Source organism: Electrophorus electricus, chromosome 8 (assembly GCF_013358815.1).
Source record: "Electrophorus electricus isolate fEleEle1 chromosome 8, fEleEle1.pri, whole genome shotgun sequence".
NCBI classification, from domain to species: Eukaryota; Metazoa; Chordata; class Actinopteri; order Gymnotiformes; family Gymnotidae; genus Electrophorus; species Electrophorus electricus.
Window position 1 is genome coordinate 13,954,886 of NC_049542.1, and position 17,382 is coordinate 13,972,267.

The 17,382-nt window shown below is 47.3% G+C and overlaps 2 protein-coding genes across 12 annotated transcripts in view; one reads left to right on the forward strand and one right to left on the reverse strand.

Annotated features, from left to right (window-relative positions):
- LOC113568158 (dedicator of cytokinesis protein 6-like) overlaps positions 1-17,382 on the forward strand; it is a 54,571-nt gene that overhangs the window by 26,282 nt on the left and 10,907 nt on the right. For 3 of the 10 annotated variants that reach the window (XM_035529093.1, XM_035529094.1, XM_035529097.1), the window contains exons 3-28: positions 142-311; positions 414-482; positions 878-1,004; positions 1,149-1,361; positions 1,974-2,059; positions 2,203-2,269; positions 2,456-2,605; positions 2,814-2,894; positions 3,228-3,384; positions 3,475-3,599; positions 4,010-4,103; positions 4,241-4,403; positions 8,581-8,698; positions 8,944-9,014; positions 9,112-9,250; positions 9,644-9,745; positions 9,865-9,951; positions 10,063-10,294; positions 10,526-10,690; positions 10,972-11,141; positions 11,574-11,675; positions 16,148-16,237; positions 16,394-16,489; positions 16,594-16,734; positions 16,843-16,956; positions 17,061-17,231. In XM_035529093.1, the coding sequence (XP_035384986.1) occupies positions 142-311; positions 414-482; positions 878-1,004; positions 1,149-1,361; positions 1,974-2,059; positions 2,203-2,269; positions 2,456-2,605; positions 2,814-2,894; positions 3,228-3,384; positions 3,475-3,599; positions 4,010-4,103; positions 4,241-4,403; positions 8,581-8,698; positions 8,944-9,014; positions 9,112-9,250; positions 9,644-9,745; positions 9,865-9,951; positions 10,063-10,294; positions 10,526-10,690; positions 10,972-11,141; positions 11,574-11,675; positions 16,148-16,237; positions 16,394-16,489; positions 16,594-16,734; positions 16,843-16,956; positions 17,061-17,231 (3,300 nt within the window). The remainder of the gene's footprint in view (positions 1-141; positions 312-413; positions 483-877; positions 1,005-1,148; positions 1,362-1,973; positions 2,060-2,202; positions 2,270-2,455; positions 2,606-2,813; positions 2,895-3,227; positions 3,385-3,474; positions 3,600-4,009; positions 4,104-4,240; positions 4,404-8,580; positions 8,699-8,943; positions 9,015-9,111; positions 9,251-9,643; positions 9,746-9,864; positions 9,952-10,062; positions 10,295-10,525; positions 10,691-10,971; positions 11,142-11,573; positions 11,676-16,147; positions 16,238-16,393; positions 16,490-16,593; positions 16,735-16,842; positions 16,957-17,060; positions 17,232-17,382) is intronic. The other 7 variants (XM_035529095.1, XM_035529096.1, XM_035529098.1 and 4 more) reach the window with 4 other exon arrangements.
- si:dkey-114l24.2 (uncharacterized protein LOC107990273 homolog) lies at positions 5,106-6,636 on the reverse strand. Of its 2 annotated transcripts, XM_035529104.1 has the most exons (4): positions 6,238-6,636; positions 5,861-6,010; positions 5,485-5,601; positions 5,106-5,391 (listed from the first exon to the last, which is right to left on the reverse strand). In XM_035529104.1, the coding sequence occupies exons 1-4, from the start codon at positions 6,511-6,513 to the stop codon at positions 5,380-5,382; spliced, it is 555 nt and encodes a 184-aa protein (XP_035384997.1). In that variant the 5' UTR covers positions 6,514-6,636; the 3' UTR covers positions 5,106-5,379. The 2 variants fall into 2 exon arrangements, with proteins under 2 accessions (XP_035384997.1, XP_035384996.1); XM_035529103.1 differs by having other exon boundaries at positions 5,106-5,601.

Sequence of the window (17,382 nt, forward strand, 5' to 3'; positions counted from 1 at the left end):
GAGACCTGGATGGGGAGGGACTGTTGCTTGGCCTGGAAGTGTCTTGGGCTCTGTATGGGTGGAATTGAATTGTGTGTGTGTGTGTGTGTGTGTGTGTGTGTGTGTGTGTGTGTGTGTGTGTGTGTGTGACCCCTTGTCAAGGTGCCTCTTACGGAGGTTGTGGAGCCGGTTGACTATGAGGACTACATTTGTAGTCATACCCCTGAGCCCGGGCCTCTCCGCCAGCTGCTGGAGTTCCCCAGCGATGACCTGGAACTTATCTTGCAGGAAAGAGAGTGCACAACTCTGGAGCCAGCACTGCCTGAGGAAGAGTATGCCCCACCCGCCCCCGCACACACACGCGCACTCACGTGCATACATGCACTCTTACAATAGCTCGACAGCTCAGATTAATGGGGTATTCCTCTGGACAGTACGCTGGATGGTAGAGTGCGGGATGCTCTGGCCGTCTACACCGATGACTGGCTCATCATCCAGAGAAGGTGGGTGTGGCACTTCTCTGGTACAGTATTTGACACCCCTTTCCCTCGCCCTCACTCCCAACAGGCAGGGCTAGCCAATGATGCAAATCCATGGGAACCAATCAGCATGGTCTTATTTGCGTTTTCCATGTTCAGTGGTTGATGTCCGGTTCCTACCCAGTTGTAATTTCTGCCTGTAATTGGTCTTAAAGTACTTCACCCATTCACCTAAAGCCATTTGTGAGGCTTAAGAACAGTAGAAACCAGGGTCAATCAATGAGCATGTGCTGAGCTTTGTCTTTCATTCATTTTGTGGTAGTGTTACTTTTTTGGGGTGAAGTGGAGAGTGGTTGTTTTTGGAGTGCTGTAAAAGGTGTTTGGGGGTATGGCGCTGACATCTGAGGCTCCGCCCACAGATTCCAGCACTACAGCACCATACAGACTCCTCACAACAGCGAGCGGCAGAGGGAACGACAGAGAGGCCTCGTCAAGCAGGCCTTTGAGCTGGACGAGGCTGCCACCTCTGACCGGCAGGATGAGCAGGTGAGGTCACGTGGCTGACACTGAGGCCACATGTGATATGTGTGTTCACTGTGCTGGTGTGGTCCTCTATAGCCATGCTTCCAGACAGGACAGCGCCTCAGGATGACTGAGGCCGGCATGTTCACGTGGTTGTTTGTGTGTTAGGATGATCCTAAGAGGAGGTCTGTGTCCATGGACGACACTCCCCGGGGCAGCTGGGCCTCCAGCGTCTTCGACTTGAAGAACTCATCCCCCGACGCCCTGCTCCCCTGCCTACTTGAGCGCGCCACTGCTGAGGACGTGGACCACCGCAATGCAGAGTGCCGCCAGCAGGGGCGCAATCCTCACTTCCTCGCCCTTTACTCAGCACCAGATGAGGTGTGCCATCTCAACCCACAGGTTCCACGTATTCACCCCGATCCGGACTCCAGTACTCCCAAGCCCTTAAGTTGAGCTCTGCGCTTCTTGATTGCCTGGTTCAATTGTATGGGGTGTGGGAACCAAACAAAAAAAAAAACTGGACTGGTGAGGCTCTCTGAGGACTGGATTGTGTGTTTCTTAACCCAGCCCTCAGGGTCTTATGAGCCAGGTCATGTTTGTGCTCTAACCCAGCTCTCAGTCCCTCTGTACCAGGTATTCAGGGTCAGGTGCTTTAGCCACTGGGAGAGAGCAAAACTATGCACTGGCTCCTGGTCCATTTGGACTCGGTTGAGAAATGCCTTAGTGCATGTGTGGGTGCTTGTGGGTTCAAAGCAACATGCTATTTTTTCTGTTCCTCTATGGGAACAGCCCCAAACCTGACAGTAGCAGTCAAATGAAGTGGATGGTTTCCCCCTTCCTCCTCTCCTGATGCATTATTGTATCCTCTCATTACCATATCTGCTGCCTGGGTACACATCGCTCTAATGCCTGTGTCAATGTTGCCATGGCACTGTCGTCATGGAGCTCACTGCCTCATGGTGTATGTGTGTGTGCATGTTTTTTGGGTAGGATGAGGCTGTGGAGAGGTGCTCTCTCCCTGAAGTGCCCAGGGAGCACACAGGCCAGAGAATCATGGTCAAGTGTCTCTCTCTCAAGTGAGTTCAGTCTTCTGTCCTCAGTCCACACCTGCAGCCCTGCCCATGCCCCTCATTTCACGTGCCATGCTCACCTGATGCCTCTCAGCTGGATGGCCCACGTGCCAGACTGATAGTGTATCCTGCTCTGCTTGCTCCTTCAGGTTCGAAATAGAAATTGAACCAATATTTGGGACTCTGGCCCTGTACGATGTGAAAGAAAAGAAAAAGGTACAAGTGTCTCTGTCTACCTCATTTGCATACACGTAGGTGTTTGAATATGTGTAGTTATTTGCATATGCTTTTGATATGTACACGTAGTGGTTCTGGTGCCTAGACTACATACTTTTGGAGTTTGCATGCTGCTAATAACTGTGGTCCGGTCTCCTTCCACACCCGCATTGTGCCTGTTTGCAGATTTCTGAGAACTTCCACTTTGATCTGAACTCTGACCAGATGAAGAGTCTGCTCCGCCCACACAACCCCCACATTGCTATCTCCACCCTTGCCCGATCTGCCATCTTCTCCATCACCTACCCCTCTCCCGACATCTTCCTGGTCATCAAGGTATGGCCACCAGGGGATGCTGTGGGTGAGGTAGGGGTGGATGTTCAGAAACCTGTCACTGAGGGGCATAAGGCTGAGTGGTGGACAGACACGAATGTGGGCCAAAACTTGGCACAGTCCTTCTTGCACTCATGCAGCAAATACTGGTACTGTTCTGTTTGGTGTGAAGTGGGACTGAACACAGGTGGGGTGTGTGTGTGTGTTTCAGCTGGAGAAAGTCCTGCAGCAGGGAGACATAGGAGAATGCTGTGAGCCGTATATGGTCATGAAGGAGTCGGACTCCACTAAAGTAAGTGTGTGTGTTTGTGTATACTGTACATGTATGTGCGCGCGTGTGTTTGTGTGTGTACGTGTCGCTGTCCTGGCACTGGTGCTTTGCCACAGATGTGTCTGCCATAAATGTCTGATAATGTTACTTTCCAGTTATTTCTCAATATTTGCTTTTGTTCTTTGAAATGTTCGAAGTCCAGTAAACTGTATCTTTCTGTCGTGGAGTCCTCTCTGCTGCATCTAGGTAGAGGTGCAGTAGTGTTGATTTTGGCATAATGGATAGTGTGTCTCATTTTCACTTCAAATTTTTTTGTGTATGCACCCGTGTGTGTGTGTGTTTCCCCGTGTGTAGCACAAAGAGAAGCTGGAGAAGCTGAGGCAGCAGGCAGAACAGGCTTGCGGGAGGCTGGGACTTTACCGCATGCCCTTCGCCTGGACCGCCATCCACCTGCTCAACATTGTCAGCAGTATGGGGGGCCTGGAGCGTTCTGACTCAGACTCAGACACAGGTCAGTCCAAAATCCCCCTCCCAAGGGCAGGGGCTCTGCGCTTCCGGGGTGTGGTGCAGGCCAAGCTGAGCTTCCGTTTTTGTCCTGCAGAGCGCAAGGGGACATGGAATGAGAGGAAGAAGAAGGGCTTGGAACGGATGAGTGTGGGAGACGACGTGTGCAACTTCACTAACTTCCGGCCGGCCACACTGACCGTCACGAACTTCTTTAAACAGGCCAGTCTGCTTTACCACACTTACAGTGGGTGGAAGAACAGGCAGTGTTTTCGCCGTTGACCCAGAACAGGTAGGACAGGCACTCACACAGAAACCTGCACTGACTGGAACCTGCACGCTTGCTGAAACAGGACTGTGCAGGTGTGCAGGTGTGTCTGTCCTGCCCTGGGAAAATTTTTTCTGGCTTTACATTCACAGACTTTTCTTCCTCAGGTAACTTACCTGGCGTTTAACATGTCATGTACTTAAAAACTCATGACATGACAACTGACATTTCATCGATATGTCTCTGAAAGAATGATGAACTAAATCTATCAGGGAGAGCACTTAAATGCCAGTTCAAATTCTATGCATCGTGCGTGCGTGCGTGTGTGTGTGTGTGTGTGTGTGTCTGTCTGTCTGTCCTGCAGGAGGGCGATAGGCTGAGTGATGAGGATCTGTACAAGTTCCTGGCAGACATGCGGAGGCCATCCTCTGTGTTACGGCGTCTCAGGCCTGTAACAGGTACTCACCACCACACCTGCCTCCCACTGTAAGGCTCTGTAGCACTTGTGCTTTGGGTTGGAAATGTTAATTTAGGAGTCTTCCGCTCCATCTTCGCCCCGCACCTTTCCATCTTTTCGCTCTTCCCCTCTCACCAGCTCAGTTAAAGATTGACATCTCCCCTGCTGCTGAGGCTCCGTCCTACTGCCTGTCTCCTGAGCTGCTGCATGTAAAGCCCTACCCTGACCTGCGAGTTCGGCCCACCAAGGAGGTGCTGGAGTTCCCCGCCCGCTATGTGTACACTCCTCACACCACGTACAGGTCGGTGCCCGTGCATGCACACACACATGCCCACACACACACGCACGTTACCTAATTGGTAAAGTCTGTGGACTTGTCAGTTTAGGTCAAAACACATTATACACCTGGTGCTATTTCTCTAACTCCTGGACAGCTGGAAGCTGTACCCGCACTGCTGCCTTGTCCAGTCTGAGCTAGTGACCTTCCAGATCTAGTGGGCTTCAGCTGGATTCACCACCAACTAGTGTCCAGCCACAGGACCACAGCTAACCAGATGCTGTTTCTATGTAGGGCTGTTCTCCCCACAGCAGTGATCCCAGCCCTGTTTGTGGGGTAGTAGTGAGGGATATGATAATCTGAGCACTGGGGGTTAGTCCCCTGTCTGGGAAAATGCACCACACCACCAACAATAAGAGTCCTTGGGCAAGAATCCTAACACTACATTGGTCTAAATCAGTGATTTGAAATTGTAAGTCACTCTAGGTAAGATGTAAATGTTTTGTATTTCAGTGCTATGTTTTGTACATGAGTCAGTATCGCATAAATGTTGTGTGGTCTACCACCCTGTTAAGACCCAAGCAGCCCTGGTGCTGTGGTCAGAACAGCACCAGTGAGGAAGAGGACACAGGGTCTCCTTAGCTGTTTATGCCATACTAGAGAAACTTGCTAGTGTACCAGAAGAACACACCACAAAGTAATTTGTACAAAAAAGGTTTTATTTTTTTAATAATTTACTAATCATAGTTTATTTTAATTTATGAAGTTAGAAAACAAAAGCACAGTGTATTAAATCTAAAATGTCATGCTGGTTAAGATATATCTGTAAGTCCTCCTCAAAAAGGTTAAGATATGTTTAAGTAAGTCCTTGTGTTTTTGAAAGAGCATGTTGGATTTGGTATTGGTACACATGCTTGGTCGCCATAATGGGAGTGTTGATGAAGAGCTCAGCACCTCCTTGGCAAGGGAGCACATCCCAGCATGAGGATGGGGCTGGCTGTTACCACGCGTCCTGTGAAGAGACGTTAGGCCCTGGCGTGAGTGGCCTGTTCTACCAGCTGCGGGGCCTGGGGGTGGGCAGGGAAGGGTGGCCCTGCTGACTCACCAGGCTCTGCTCCTGGAGCTCCACCAGCTGCTGGTTCTGCTCCCGCAGCCATCGCCTCTGTGCCTCTGTCCAGCTTTTCAGTTCTCCGAGGAGGATGCTGTGCCTCTGCGTCGCTTCCTGACCCAGAGAGGCGTTTCAAACAGGTCACGTGACATCGAAACGATGACTTAATTCTCTGTGACGTTGAATGAAGGCTAGTTGTGCTTGTTGGCATGGAAACAGAAGGGTAAGCTGCGGTAGCATTCTGGCCAGGAACTACTTTGATGATATGAGCTGGTATGAATTGGCACTGAGCTGTCGGTACATTTTGTTAAAATTTTTAGTATTTCAGCTGAACTACTGCTATATTCAGCAACATGTAGCACAGAATACACACCTTTAGATCTCTGATCCTGCTAGGGGTGGAACTGTTCAGCCTCGCCTCCAGATTGGCCAGTTTGTCCTTAAACTCCGCCTCTTCCTGCACCACCCTGTTGACCAATCCTCTGGTTTGCTGAGCCTGCGTCTCCAGCGTTGCCAGCTGGGCCTGAAAAGCACAGCAGCCGCTCAGTGCACTCACCCTCCAGCAAGCCGCTCTCCGTAAACTTCAGAATATGTTTGTCTTGGCTGCAGTACAGAGTTTGTCCACTGTGTTGTAGCTTATAGCTCTCAGCTGAGCTGGAGGCCCATTAATCCCTCCCATCTCTCTGGAACTTATGCATCTGAAGCCCTTCACTCCACTACTCCGAAGCATGCGTGTGCACACCCGCTCACCTGGATAAGGCTGAGGCCCTCCTTGATGTGGCGTTCAGCACGGGACGCTTGCTCTGTGTCATGTCCCAGACGCTGCAGCAGGCTCTCGGTGCGGCTGATGGCGCGAGTCGCGTGAGACAGCCTGTCGCCGGTGCTCTGGTGCACGTGGTGCAGTGACTCACTAAACTGCAGGACCCCATACATCAGCACGTTCACCTCGCCGACTGATGCAGGTGAGGAGGGTGCCGCCCACGTCCGCACCCACACACACAGGAACACGCACAGGATGGCTGGCATCGCAAGGCTAAGGCGGCACACCTTGGGTGGAGCCTAAGTGAAGGGGTGTGGTCCGAGGACCACAGAGGCAGTGTATAAGTGTCTAAGCTCAAATAAGGTGTATGGAAGCTGTGGAAGCGATGAGTCCTGTGTATGTGCGTGCCTTCTTTAGCTGGTCTCCTTAGCTTTTATACACACTGTGGGCAGTGTGGACGGGAGCTGAGGACCAATCACAGTGGCAGGAAGCATGTTTGTTGTGCCTATCTGGAGTGAGAGTGTGTGTGTGTGTGTGCGCACGCGCGCGCATACATGCACGCATGAGTGCCCTTGACTTGTGCAATTCAGACAAATGTCAAAACCTACCAGTCTGATCACTCAGCATCACACCCCCTTTGCATAACTCAATATAGCTGTATGTACACACATGAAATCAATTTTTGTAATCCACTTTTTATGAGCTGATGCATGCTGCAGTCACCTGTTCAATGTTTGATTTGGTGAAAAGTTCAACACGTTTTAAGGTCGCCCTCTTTGACAGTTGCTTCATCGTCAGGTTTGTGCCCAGAATAGCACAGCCTGTGTTTCATGCCCTTGACCATGTCCACACAGACCGTGTGTGTGTGTGTGTGTGTGTGTGTGTCATGCTGGCCCTGTTGTCTCTGTCAGCCATTCCCAGGCCTGGCCTCCACTAATCCTGCACACATTACAGCCCCAATACATCTGACCCAGGACAGCAGCTAAGGGACTGCCTGTGGAATTAAAATGGCTGCCTGAAAGCAGGGGTCACTGGAAGGTGTAACATGGAACATGTGTGCATGTGCACTTTACACAACTACTTAACACGTGTTTTAGGTTCAGGCTCTTTTTTTTTCTCTCACTCTATCTATCTATCTATGTATGTATATATATATATATATATATATATATATATATATATATATATATATATATATATATATATATATATATATATATATATATATGTATGTATATATATATATATATATATGTATATATATATATATATATATATATATATATATATATATATATATATATATTATACACACAATATACAGTCGTGGCCAAAAGTTTTTGAGACTGACAAATTTTGGTTTTCACAAAAGAAAAATGCCTCAGAGCTTGCTCAGGAATGACAGAAGGCAGGTATAAGTGCATCTGAATGCACAGTGAGGCAAAGGCATTTGGAGGATGGCTTTGTGTCAATAAGTGCAGGAAAGAAGCCACTTCTCTGCAAGAAAAACATGAAGGACAGACTGACATTCTGCAGAAAGTGTAGGGATTGGACTGCAGAGGACTGGGGTAAAGTTATTTTCTCTGATGAAGCCCCCTTCAGACTGTTTGGGACACCTGGAAAAATAATTGTCCAGTGAAGAAAAGGTGAGCACTACCATGAGTCTGGTGTCATGTCAACAGTGAGGCATCCTGAGACCATTCATGTGTAGGGTTGCTTTTCATCCAAGTGAGTGGGTTTGTTCAAAATTTTGCCTAAGAAGACTGGCATGAATAAGGAATGGTATCAATACATCCTCCATGAGCAGCTTCTCCCCATAATCCACGAGCAATTTAGTGATGAACAATGTTTTTTCCAGCATGAAAGAGCACCATGTCACAAGGCAAACGCGATAACCAAGTGGCTCGGTGAACAAAATATTGAAATTTTGGGTCTATGACCAGGAAATTCCCCAGATCTCAATCCCATTGAGAATCTGTGGTCTATTCTCAAAATGAGGGTGGACAAAGAAAAACACAAACTGTGATCAACTCCAAGCACTGATTAGACAAGAATGGGTTTCCATAATTGAAGATTTTGCCCAGAAACTGGTATCCAGCGTGCCAAAGCGAATTGCCGAAGTCTTAAAGAAGGGTCAACACTGTAAATATTAAGTCTTTGCTTACATTGGTGCTTTATTGGCTTGATAAATATTTACACTTGTATTGCCAAACCTTTCATGAAGAAATTAGTATGGTAAACAAAAGGTAAAATAGATTTAAATTGTTAAAATTAATATTGTTATTGCTGTTACACAATAAAAACAATGATAATAATCTCTCCCCCCTGTATAGGAACCTGTTGTACGTGTATCCTCAGAGTCTGAACTTCAGCAGCAGACAGGGCTCCGTGCGTAACATTGCTGTGAAGGTGCAGTTCATGGAGGGAGAGGACCCCAGCCAGGCCATGCCTGTGAGTGAGCGCACACACACACACACCCACACACTTACTACACTCACACAGAGAGAGAGACCTGACAATTTTTTTTTCGCTCAGAAAACGGCTGCCAATTTCTGAACTCTTCAGGTTAGAAAGGTTATGAAATGCAATGCTGTCCTTATCCACCATTTAATGTTCAGTTTGTTTCTCAAGAGTAATAGCGGAAGTGTGAGTGGTGTATCTCCTGGCTGTAAGGGCTCTTGTATCTCTTGTACAAGGTCATCTTTGGAAAATCCAGCTGCTCAGAATTCTATAAAGAAGCATACACCCCAGTCATCTACCATGACAAGTAAGATTCTTTTAGGTTTTTGTACATAAGCTGTATTAATTACTCTGGCTCTCACACACCAACATGGTTTTTCCCTCCCTCTCCCTGCCATTCTCAGATCCCCTGAGTTCTATGAGGAAGTCAAGATGAAGATTCCTGCCAATCTGACTGACAACCACCATCTCCTTTTCACCTTTTACCACATCAGCTGCCAGCCCAAGCAGAATACACCCTTGGAGACACCAGTGGGCTACACTGTGAGAGCCCTGCCCCTCTCTGTTCCCCTCTTCAGTCTTGCCCCTCTCAGAATCTCCCCATAACCCCCCCCCAGAACTGCCTTTCCTCTTCTCAGCATCCACTTGGTCTCCCTAAGCACCATGGAACTGGTTACACAGTGTTGTAATGATGTGTCCCCTGGATTAATATGGCTGTGTGGAGTAGGTTAACAGGCTCAGTGGTGTAGCTCAGTGGTTAAGGTACTTGACTAGTAATCAGAAGGTTACCAGTTCAAGCTGCAACACCATGAAGTTACCACTGTTCCTCAAATTGCTCAATTGCTCAAATTCTATTCAGTCAAAATTGGAAGTTGCTTTGGATAAAAGTGTCAGCTAAATACCATAAATGTAAGTGCTCCATTCATCTCTCCACAGTGGGTCCCTCTGATGCAGCATGGACGCCTGCGCACGGGCTCCTTCAGCTTGCCTGTGTCTGTGGAGAAACCTCCACCCAGCTACTCCGTCCTTACCCCTGACGTAAGGCATCTGGTTGGCATCCGCCTCGGCCTGAGGCAGGAGCTGTGATTTCTCTTTGTAATATTGAGCACACTGACTGTTAAAGGTGCAATGTCTGGGGTGTGTGTGTGTTTGTTCAGGTGCAGCTGCCAGGAATGAAGTGGGTGGATAATCACAAAAGTGTCTTTAATGTGGAAGTGACTGCTGTCTCCTCTGTTCATACTCAGGTGACTGTCTTGAACAACACCTGCTTTCTGATGTTAACGGGGGTTTGAGACGGCCAGAACCCTTGCATTTAATGTGCGCGTGCATGTGTTTGTGTGTGTGTGTGTGTGTAGGACCCTCACCTGGATAAGTTCTTCACCCTGGTCCATGTCCTGGAGGAGTATTCATTCCCTTTCCGGCTGAAGGACGTGATCATCACAGAGGCCAATGTGGAGGCTGAGCTGAAGGCCAGCATGGCTGCCCTGAAGGGGGCTCTGCTGGACACCTGTGTGTGCTTCCTACATCAGCTGCTGAACAAGCTCATCCTGCTCATTGTCCACCCTCCTGTCATCGCTGGCCAGATCGGTGTGTCACGAACTGTTCACCTATCGTTCACTCCCACAAGCCACTCGCTCTCCTGGCAAGCCAAATCTGTGCATGTGGGTGCGTGTGTGTGCGTACGTGCATGTGTGTGCATGTGCAGTAATCCTCCCTGTCACTCTTTCTCTCTCGTAAATATCTCTTTCGCTTTGAGAGTGTGTGTGTGTGTGTGTGTGTGTGTGTGTGTGGGGTAATTCTCTCTCTTCTCCCCCCCAGTAAACCTGGGTCGTGCTGCCTTCGAGGCCATGGCTCTGCTGGTCAATCAGATCCATAAGAACCTGGAGGGCAGCCAGGACCAGCACGGCCGCAGCAGCCTCCTTACCTCCTATGTCCACTACTGTTTCCATCTGCCCACCACTGAGACTGTGTCGCCCCCTTCTGGTGAGCCACCTGGTCAAATCTGTTTTAGCCTCAAGCTAGATGAAGGAAAAGTTGGCTTGCTGCTTTCTCAAATTTTCACAAATATATTTTCTTTTTAACCCTTTTTGTATGAGATTAGTGTGGTCAAAGTTCATGGCTTGGCTTTGAGTTTAATTTCGTGCAGTGCATCGTTTCAGGGACATATTTGCATTTTACCAACTGAGGTTTTTGAAAATGGACATTCCGTATAAGTCACATGTCAGCAGGAGTGGGTGTTAACTCTTCCCTTACCTGTGCAATAGGCGGGCCTCCCTACGACCTTCCTATCCACTACGCCACGTTGTCCCGGGCAACAGGCCGCCCCACCAGCCTCCACCTGTCCCGCTCCAAGAGCATCAGCAACTCCAACCCTGACCTGGCCTCCACCCCCACCTCACCTGATGAGGAGGTACAGAGGATCATCGGCAACAAGGTTGGCCCTGCCTCTCCTTCTCCCAGTCTGCAGGCTCTGTCTCTTTCCCAGCCTGAGATGGGTGTAGTTTTGAAATGCGTGTGATGCAGCGTGCTGTGTGCAGAGCATGGGGCTGTGTGGTGCTTCCTGTGTAGAGCTCTCTGTGTGTTGCCTGCTGCTGGATTTCCTGTTTATGTGGGATGAGAGGATCAGGGGACCATTGGGAGCAGACATGCGAGGCCGTGCTCCTGCTGCGTCCTGCACAGAAACGCAGCGCTCCATTGTGTGACTGCTTCCCGGAGTGCCCATGCGCCAGCACACTCCTCCATATCAGTCAGCCCAGTCTCTGCCTCGACTCTTACCTCCTGATCGGTGCCCTTCTGACTGTGTCCTTTCCTTTCGCTGTGTGTGTGTGTGTGTGTCTGTCTGTCTGTCCCTTCACTGGGTGAATAGGGAATAGACCGCTCTCATTCCTGGGTAAACCCTGCTTACGCTCCTGGCGGCCCCAGAGCCGTGCTTCGCAGGAACCCCAACTCCAGCTGTGATCTCAAACAGGTGCTCCGTCTTAATCCATACCCCTATGCTATTAATGCCCTGTACCTCAACAACACTCACCTGTTCCATAAATAGCTTGTGACCCAATATCACATTCTCCTGTCCTAATTATCCTATATATAATTCTCTACCATGTAATTAATAACCTCTACCTCTAATAATCTTTACTAACATCAGTCATTATATTTTACTGTTCCAGTAAACCCTGTCATCACCTGTACTGTTCTGTTAGTACTCTATACAATACTATAACTCCCTGAAGATCTAGTAATACCATACTATAACCACTTGAGGTTGGAGTAATGCTCTGTACCGTGATATGACATCTGGTATTTCCTTAATCATACCTCTCCTAATATTAATCTTTACGCTCTGTTAAGTAATGGAGGGATAAGATTATCTTAATCACATCCTTATTTAGTATTGGTCCCTGCAAATACTATCCTATACCTAGCATAGGACAGTGTCCTTGTGATCAGTTTTTGTGTTCCATTAATCATGGGTTAATGTCACTATTAGCCTTGCCCCTGTTGTGTTAATGTCGTGCTATATCTTGTTGTCCTCAATCATACACTACTCCCACCCGCTACGTCTGTTGTCCTTTTCCCTGTTTCCATGTCCTCTCCATTTTCTGCTCTGATGAGTATTTTTGTGTAAATGTGTGTGTGTGTGTGTGTGTGTGTGTGTGTGTGTGTGTGTGCGCGCTCCACGGGTGATCAGAGTCTTCATGCATTTCTTCCTCATGCCTCTTCCTTATGGCAGGGCTGGCTCTTTTGCTTTTTCACATTCTTGCACTCTTAAAGGACTCGTTTTACTGATACAGACACTACATCAGACACTACAGACACTACATCAGACACTACATCATCAGACACCACAGACACTACATCAGACACTACATCATCAGACACTACAGACACTACATCAGACACTACATCATCAGACACCACAGACACTACATCAGACACTACATCATCAGACACTACAGACACTACATCAGACACTACATCATCAGACACCACAGACACTACATCAGACACTACATCATCAGACACTACAGACACTACATCAGACACTACATCATCAGACACCACAGACACTACATCAGACACTACATCATCAGACACCACAGACACTACATCAGACACTACATCATCAGACACTACAGACACTACATCAGACACTACATCATCAGACACCACAGACACTACATCAGACACTACATCATCAGACACTACAGACACTACATCAGACACTACATCATCAGACACTACAGACACTACATCAGACACTACATCATCAGACACTACAGACACTACATCAGACACTACATCATCAGACACTACAGACACTACATCAGACACTACATCATCAGACACCACAGACACTACATCAGACACTACATCATCAGACACTACAGACACTACATCAGACACTACATCATCAGACACCACAGACACTACATCAGACACTACATCATCAGACACTACAGACACTACATCAGACACTACATCATCAGACACTACAGACACTACATCAGACACTACATCATCAGACACCACAGACACTACATCAGACACTACATCATCAGACACCACAGACACTACATCAGACACTACATCATCAGACACTACAGACACTACATCAGACACTACATCATCAGACACTACAGACACTACATCAGACACTACATCATCAGACACTACAGACACTACATCAGACACTACATCATCAGACACTACAGACACTACATCATCAGACACTACATCAGACACTACAGACACTACATCAGACACTACATCAGACACTACATCAGACACTACAGACACTACATCAGACACTACATCATCAGACACCACAGACACTACATCAGACACTACATCATCAGACACTACAGACACTACATCAGACACTACATCATCAGACACTACAGACACTACATCAGACACTACATCATCAGACACTACAGACACTACATCATCAGACACTACATCATCAGACACTACAGACACTACATCAGACACTACATCAGACACTACAGACACTACATCAGACACTACATCATCAGACACTACAGACACTACATCAGACACTACATCATCAGACACTACATCAGACACTACATCATCAGACACTACAGACACTACATCAGACACTACATCATCAGACACTACATCAGACACTACATCATCAGACACCACAGACACTACATCAGACACTACATCATCAGACACTACAGACACTACATCAGACACTACATCATCAGACACCACAGACACTACATCAGACACTACATCATCAGACACTACAGACACTACATCAGACACTACATCATCAGACACTACAGACACTACATCAGACACTACATCATCAGACACCACAGACACTACATCAGACACTACATCATCAGACACCACAGACACTACATCAGACACTACATCATCAGACACTACAGACACTACATCAGACACTACATCATCAGACACTACAGACACTACATCAGACACTACATCATCAGACACTACATCAGACACTACATCATCAGACACTACAGACACTACATCAGACACTACATCATCAGACACTACATCAGACACTACATCATCAGACACTACAGACACTACATCAGACACTACATCATCAGACACCACAGACACTACATCAGACACTACATCATCAGACACTACAGACACTACATCAGACACTACATCATCAGACACCACAGACACTACATCAGACACTACATCATCAGACACTACAGACACTACATCAGACACTACATCATCAGACACTACAGACACTACATCAGACACTACATCATCAGACACCACAGACACTACATCAGACACTACATCATCAGACACCACAGACACTACATCAGACACTACATCATCAGACACTACAGACACTACATCAGACACTACATCATCAGACACCACAGACACTACATCAGACACTACATCATCAGACACTACAGACACTACATCAGACACTACATCATCAGACACCACAGACACTACATCAGACACTACATCATCAGACACTACAGACACTACATCAGACACTACATCATCAGACACTACAGACACTACATCAGACACTACATCATCAGACACTACAGACACTACATCATCAGACACTACATCATCAGACACTACATCAGACACTACATCATCAGACACTACAGACACTACATCAGACACTACATCATCAGACACTACAGACACTACATCAGACACTACATCATCAGATACCACAGACACTACATCATCAGATACCACAGACACTACATCAGACACTACATCATCAGATACCACAGACACTACATCATCAGATACCACAGACACTACATCAGACACTACATCATCAGATACCACAGACACTACATCATCAGATACCACATCATCAGACACTGCAGACACCACATCATCAGACACTACAGACACCACATCATCAGACACTACATCAGACACTACATCAGACACTACATCATCAGACACCACATCATCAGACACTACAGACACTACATCATCAGATACCACAGACACTACATCAGACACTACATCATCAGATACCACAGACACTACATCAGACACCACATCATCAGATACCAGACACTACATCATCAGACACCACATCATCAGACACCACATCATCAGACACCACAGACACTACATCATCAGACACTACATCAGACACTACATCATCAGACACAGTCATTGCCGGCACTACCTAATTACACAGCCAATACATCAATAGACAGTCTTAAAAACATCATCTTAATAGTCTTAAAAACATCATCTGCTCTGACCAGAGCGTTTGACTAGGATAAATAAAAATAAATCTGTGTTCAAGTAGAAAATTTCAAGTGTAAATGCAATTTATTTGTGTATTTGTGCTTTGTTTATTCTTTTTCTTCCCTGAAAAATGAAGGGAAAAAAATTAACAAAAGTTTAGAAGCGGAATCCATCACAGGCCCCGTGTGTCCATGTGCGTACTGTGCGGTAGTGGTCTGTAGGGTAGGCACTGATTTTAGTGCCTCTGTTTGTCTTGATTGTTAATGGTCTCATTCTATTGGCAACGTTTAATGGATATCACATGAATATGTAATTTTATTTAATTTTTTTTATTGTTTGTCTCCAATCTGTCTATATTATAAAGCTGTTAATTGTGAAGCTGCCTGTCTTGGCCAGGATCCTCTTGTAAAATAAATTTTTAATCTTAATAAGAATGTATCCTGGTCAAATAAATGTTAATAAAATAAAATAAGGACGTCTTCAGACTAGTGGTATATAGGGCAGTGGTCTTCAGTTCTTACACTCATCATTTCTTTCTTTCAGTTCTTGTTTCCTTTCAGTGTTTTCTACGGGGTCCGAATACCCTCTGGTCTGTCTGAACGGGCGTCCTTTTCTTTCCTTTTCTTTCTCATCCTCTTCATCCATACTCATCCTCACTTTTGGTGGCTGCTGCAGCAGGCCTCCGAGTGGGGCGCTAACCGCATGTCGGCCTTCATCGAGAGCTCCTCCTTCCTCTCACCGGCCTCCAGGCACGTTGCACACAAGGTAAAAGGACCAGCGCTGCATCTCATTCCACTCCTCAGTCACCCTCTGCTCCTTCTGCTTCACATCACCATGTGTGTGTGTGTGTGTGTGTGTGTGTGTGCGTGTGCGTGTGTGTGTGTGTGTGTGTGTGTTTTAATGTCTGCACTTTCTGCTCAGTTGCTGCATGAGGAGTTGGCTCTGCAGTGGGTGGTGAGCACTAGCACAGTGAGAGAGGCAGCCCTGCAACAGGCCTGGTTCTTCTTCCAGATCATGGTAACACCACACACTCACTCACTCACACTCTCTCTCTCGCTCACTCACTCACTCACACTCACTCACTCACACTCTCTCGCTCTCTCTCACTCTCACTCACTCAGGAAAAGAGCATGGCCCATCATCTTTTCCTTACCTCCCGGCTGGATGTGCCCAGACGCCAGCGTTTCCCCGACCGCTTCGTGGATGACATTGCTGCCCTGGTGTGTGCCATCAGCGCGGATATAGCCAGCAGATACCACAAGGTAAAGGCTATGGGTGGACTCCTGCCAGCACACAGTGCTCCTTTTCCACAAAGCCATTCCAACAAGTGTGTGTGTGTGTGTGTGTGTGTGTGTGTGTGTGGGATTCAGGATGTTGAGCTTGTGGAAAGATTAAACAGCAGTCTGGCCTTCTTCGTCAATGACCTGCTTTCTCTCATGGACCGAGGGTTTGTGTTGAACCTCATCCGATCCTACTATAAACAGGTACCTAATTGCGCGTGCGTGCACACACACACACTCAGCCATTTACTCCAGTACAACTGAAAGTGGCTGTGTGTGTGTGTGTGTGTGTGTGTGTGTGTGTGCAGATCTCCAATAAGCTGCACACAGCTCAGAACCCCAGTGCTCTGACAGCTCTGAGGATGGACTTCTTACGCATAGTGTGTAGCCATGAGCACTACGTAACACTCAACCTGCCCTGTGCATCACTGAGCCCTCCCACTTCACCCTCACCATCCACCTCGTCCACCACATCCCAGGTACACACGCATACACGGACACACACACTTACTGTCCCTGTAGGGACCTTCCGCTGGCTTAACAATTACTCATTAATCTAATTAATCCCACACCAAACTCTAAACCTAAACTCAGTAACCAAAAGTAATTCGTTTGGCTCTTCTAGGTTTC

Coding starts and splice junctions, on each gene's coding strand:
- si:dkey-114l24.2 (XM_035529103.1), bottom strand. CDS start 6,513: ATGCCAGCCATCCTGTGCGTGTTCCTGTGTGTGTGGGTGCGGACGTGG. Junction 6,011..6,237: donor AGGGCCTCAGCCTTATCCAG/GTGAGCGGGTGT, acceptor TGTGCTTTTCAG/GCCCAGCTGGCAACGCTGGA. Junction 5,602..5,860: donor GCAGGATCAGAGATCTAAAG/GTGTGTATTCTG, acceptor TCTCTGGGTCAG/GAAGCGACGCAGAGGCACAG.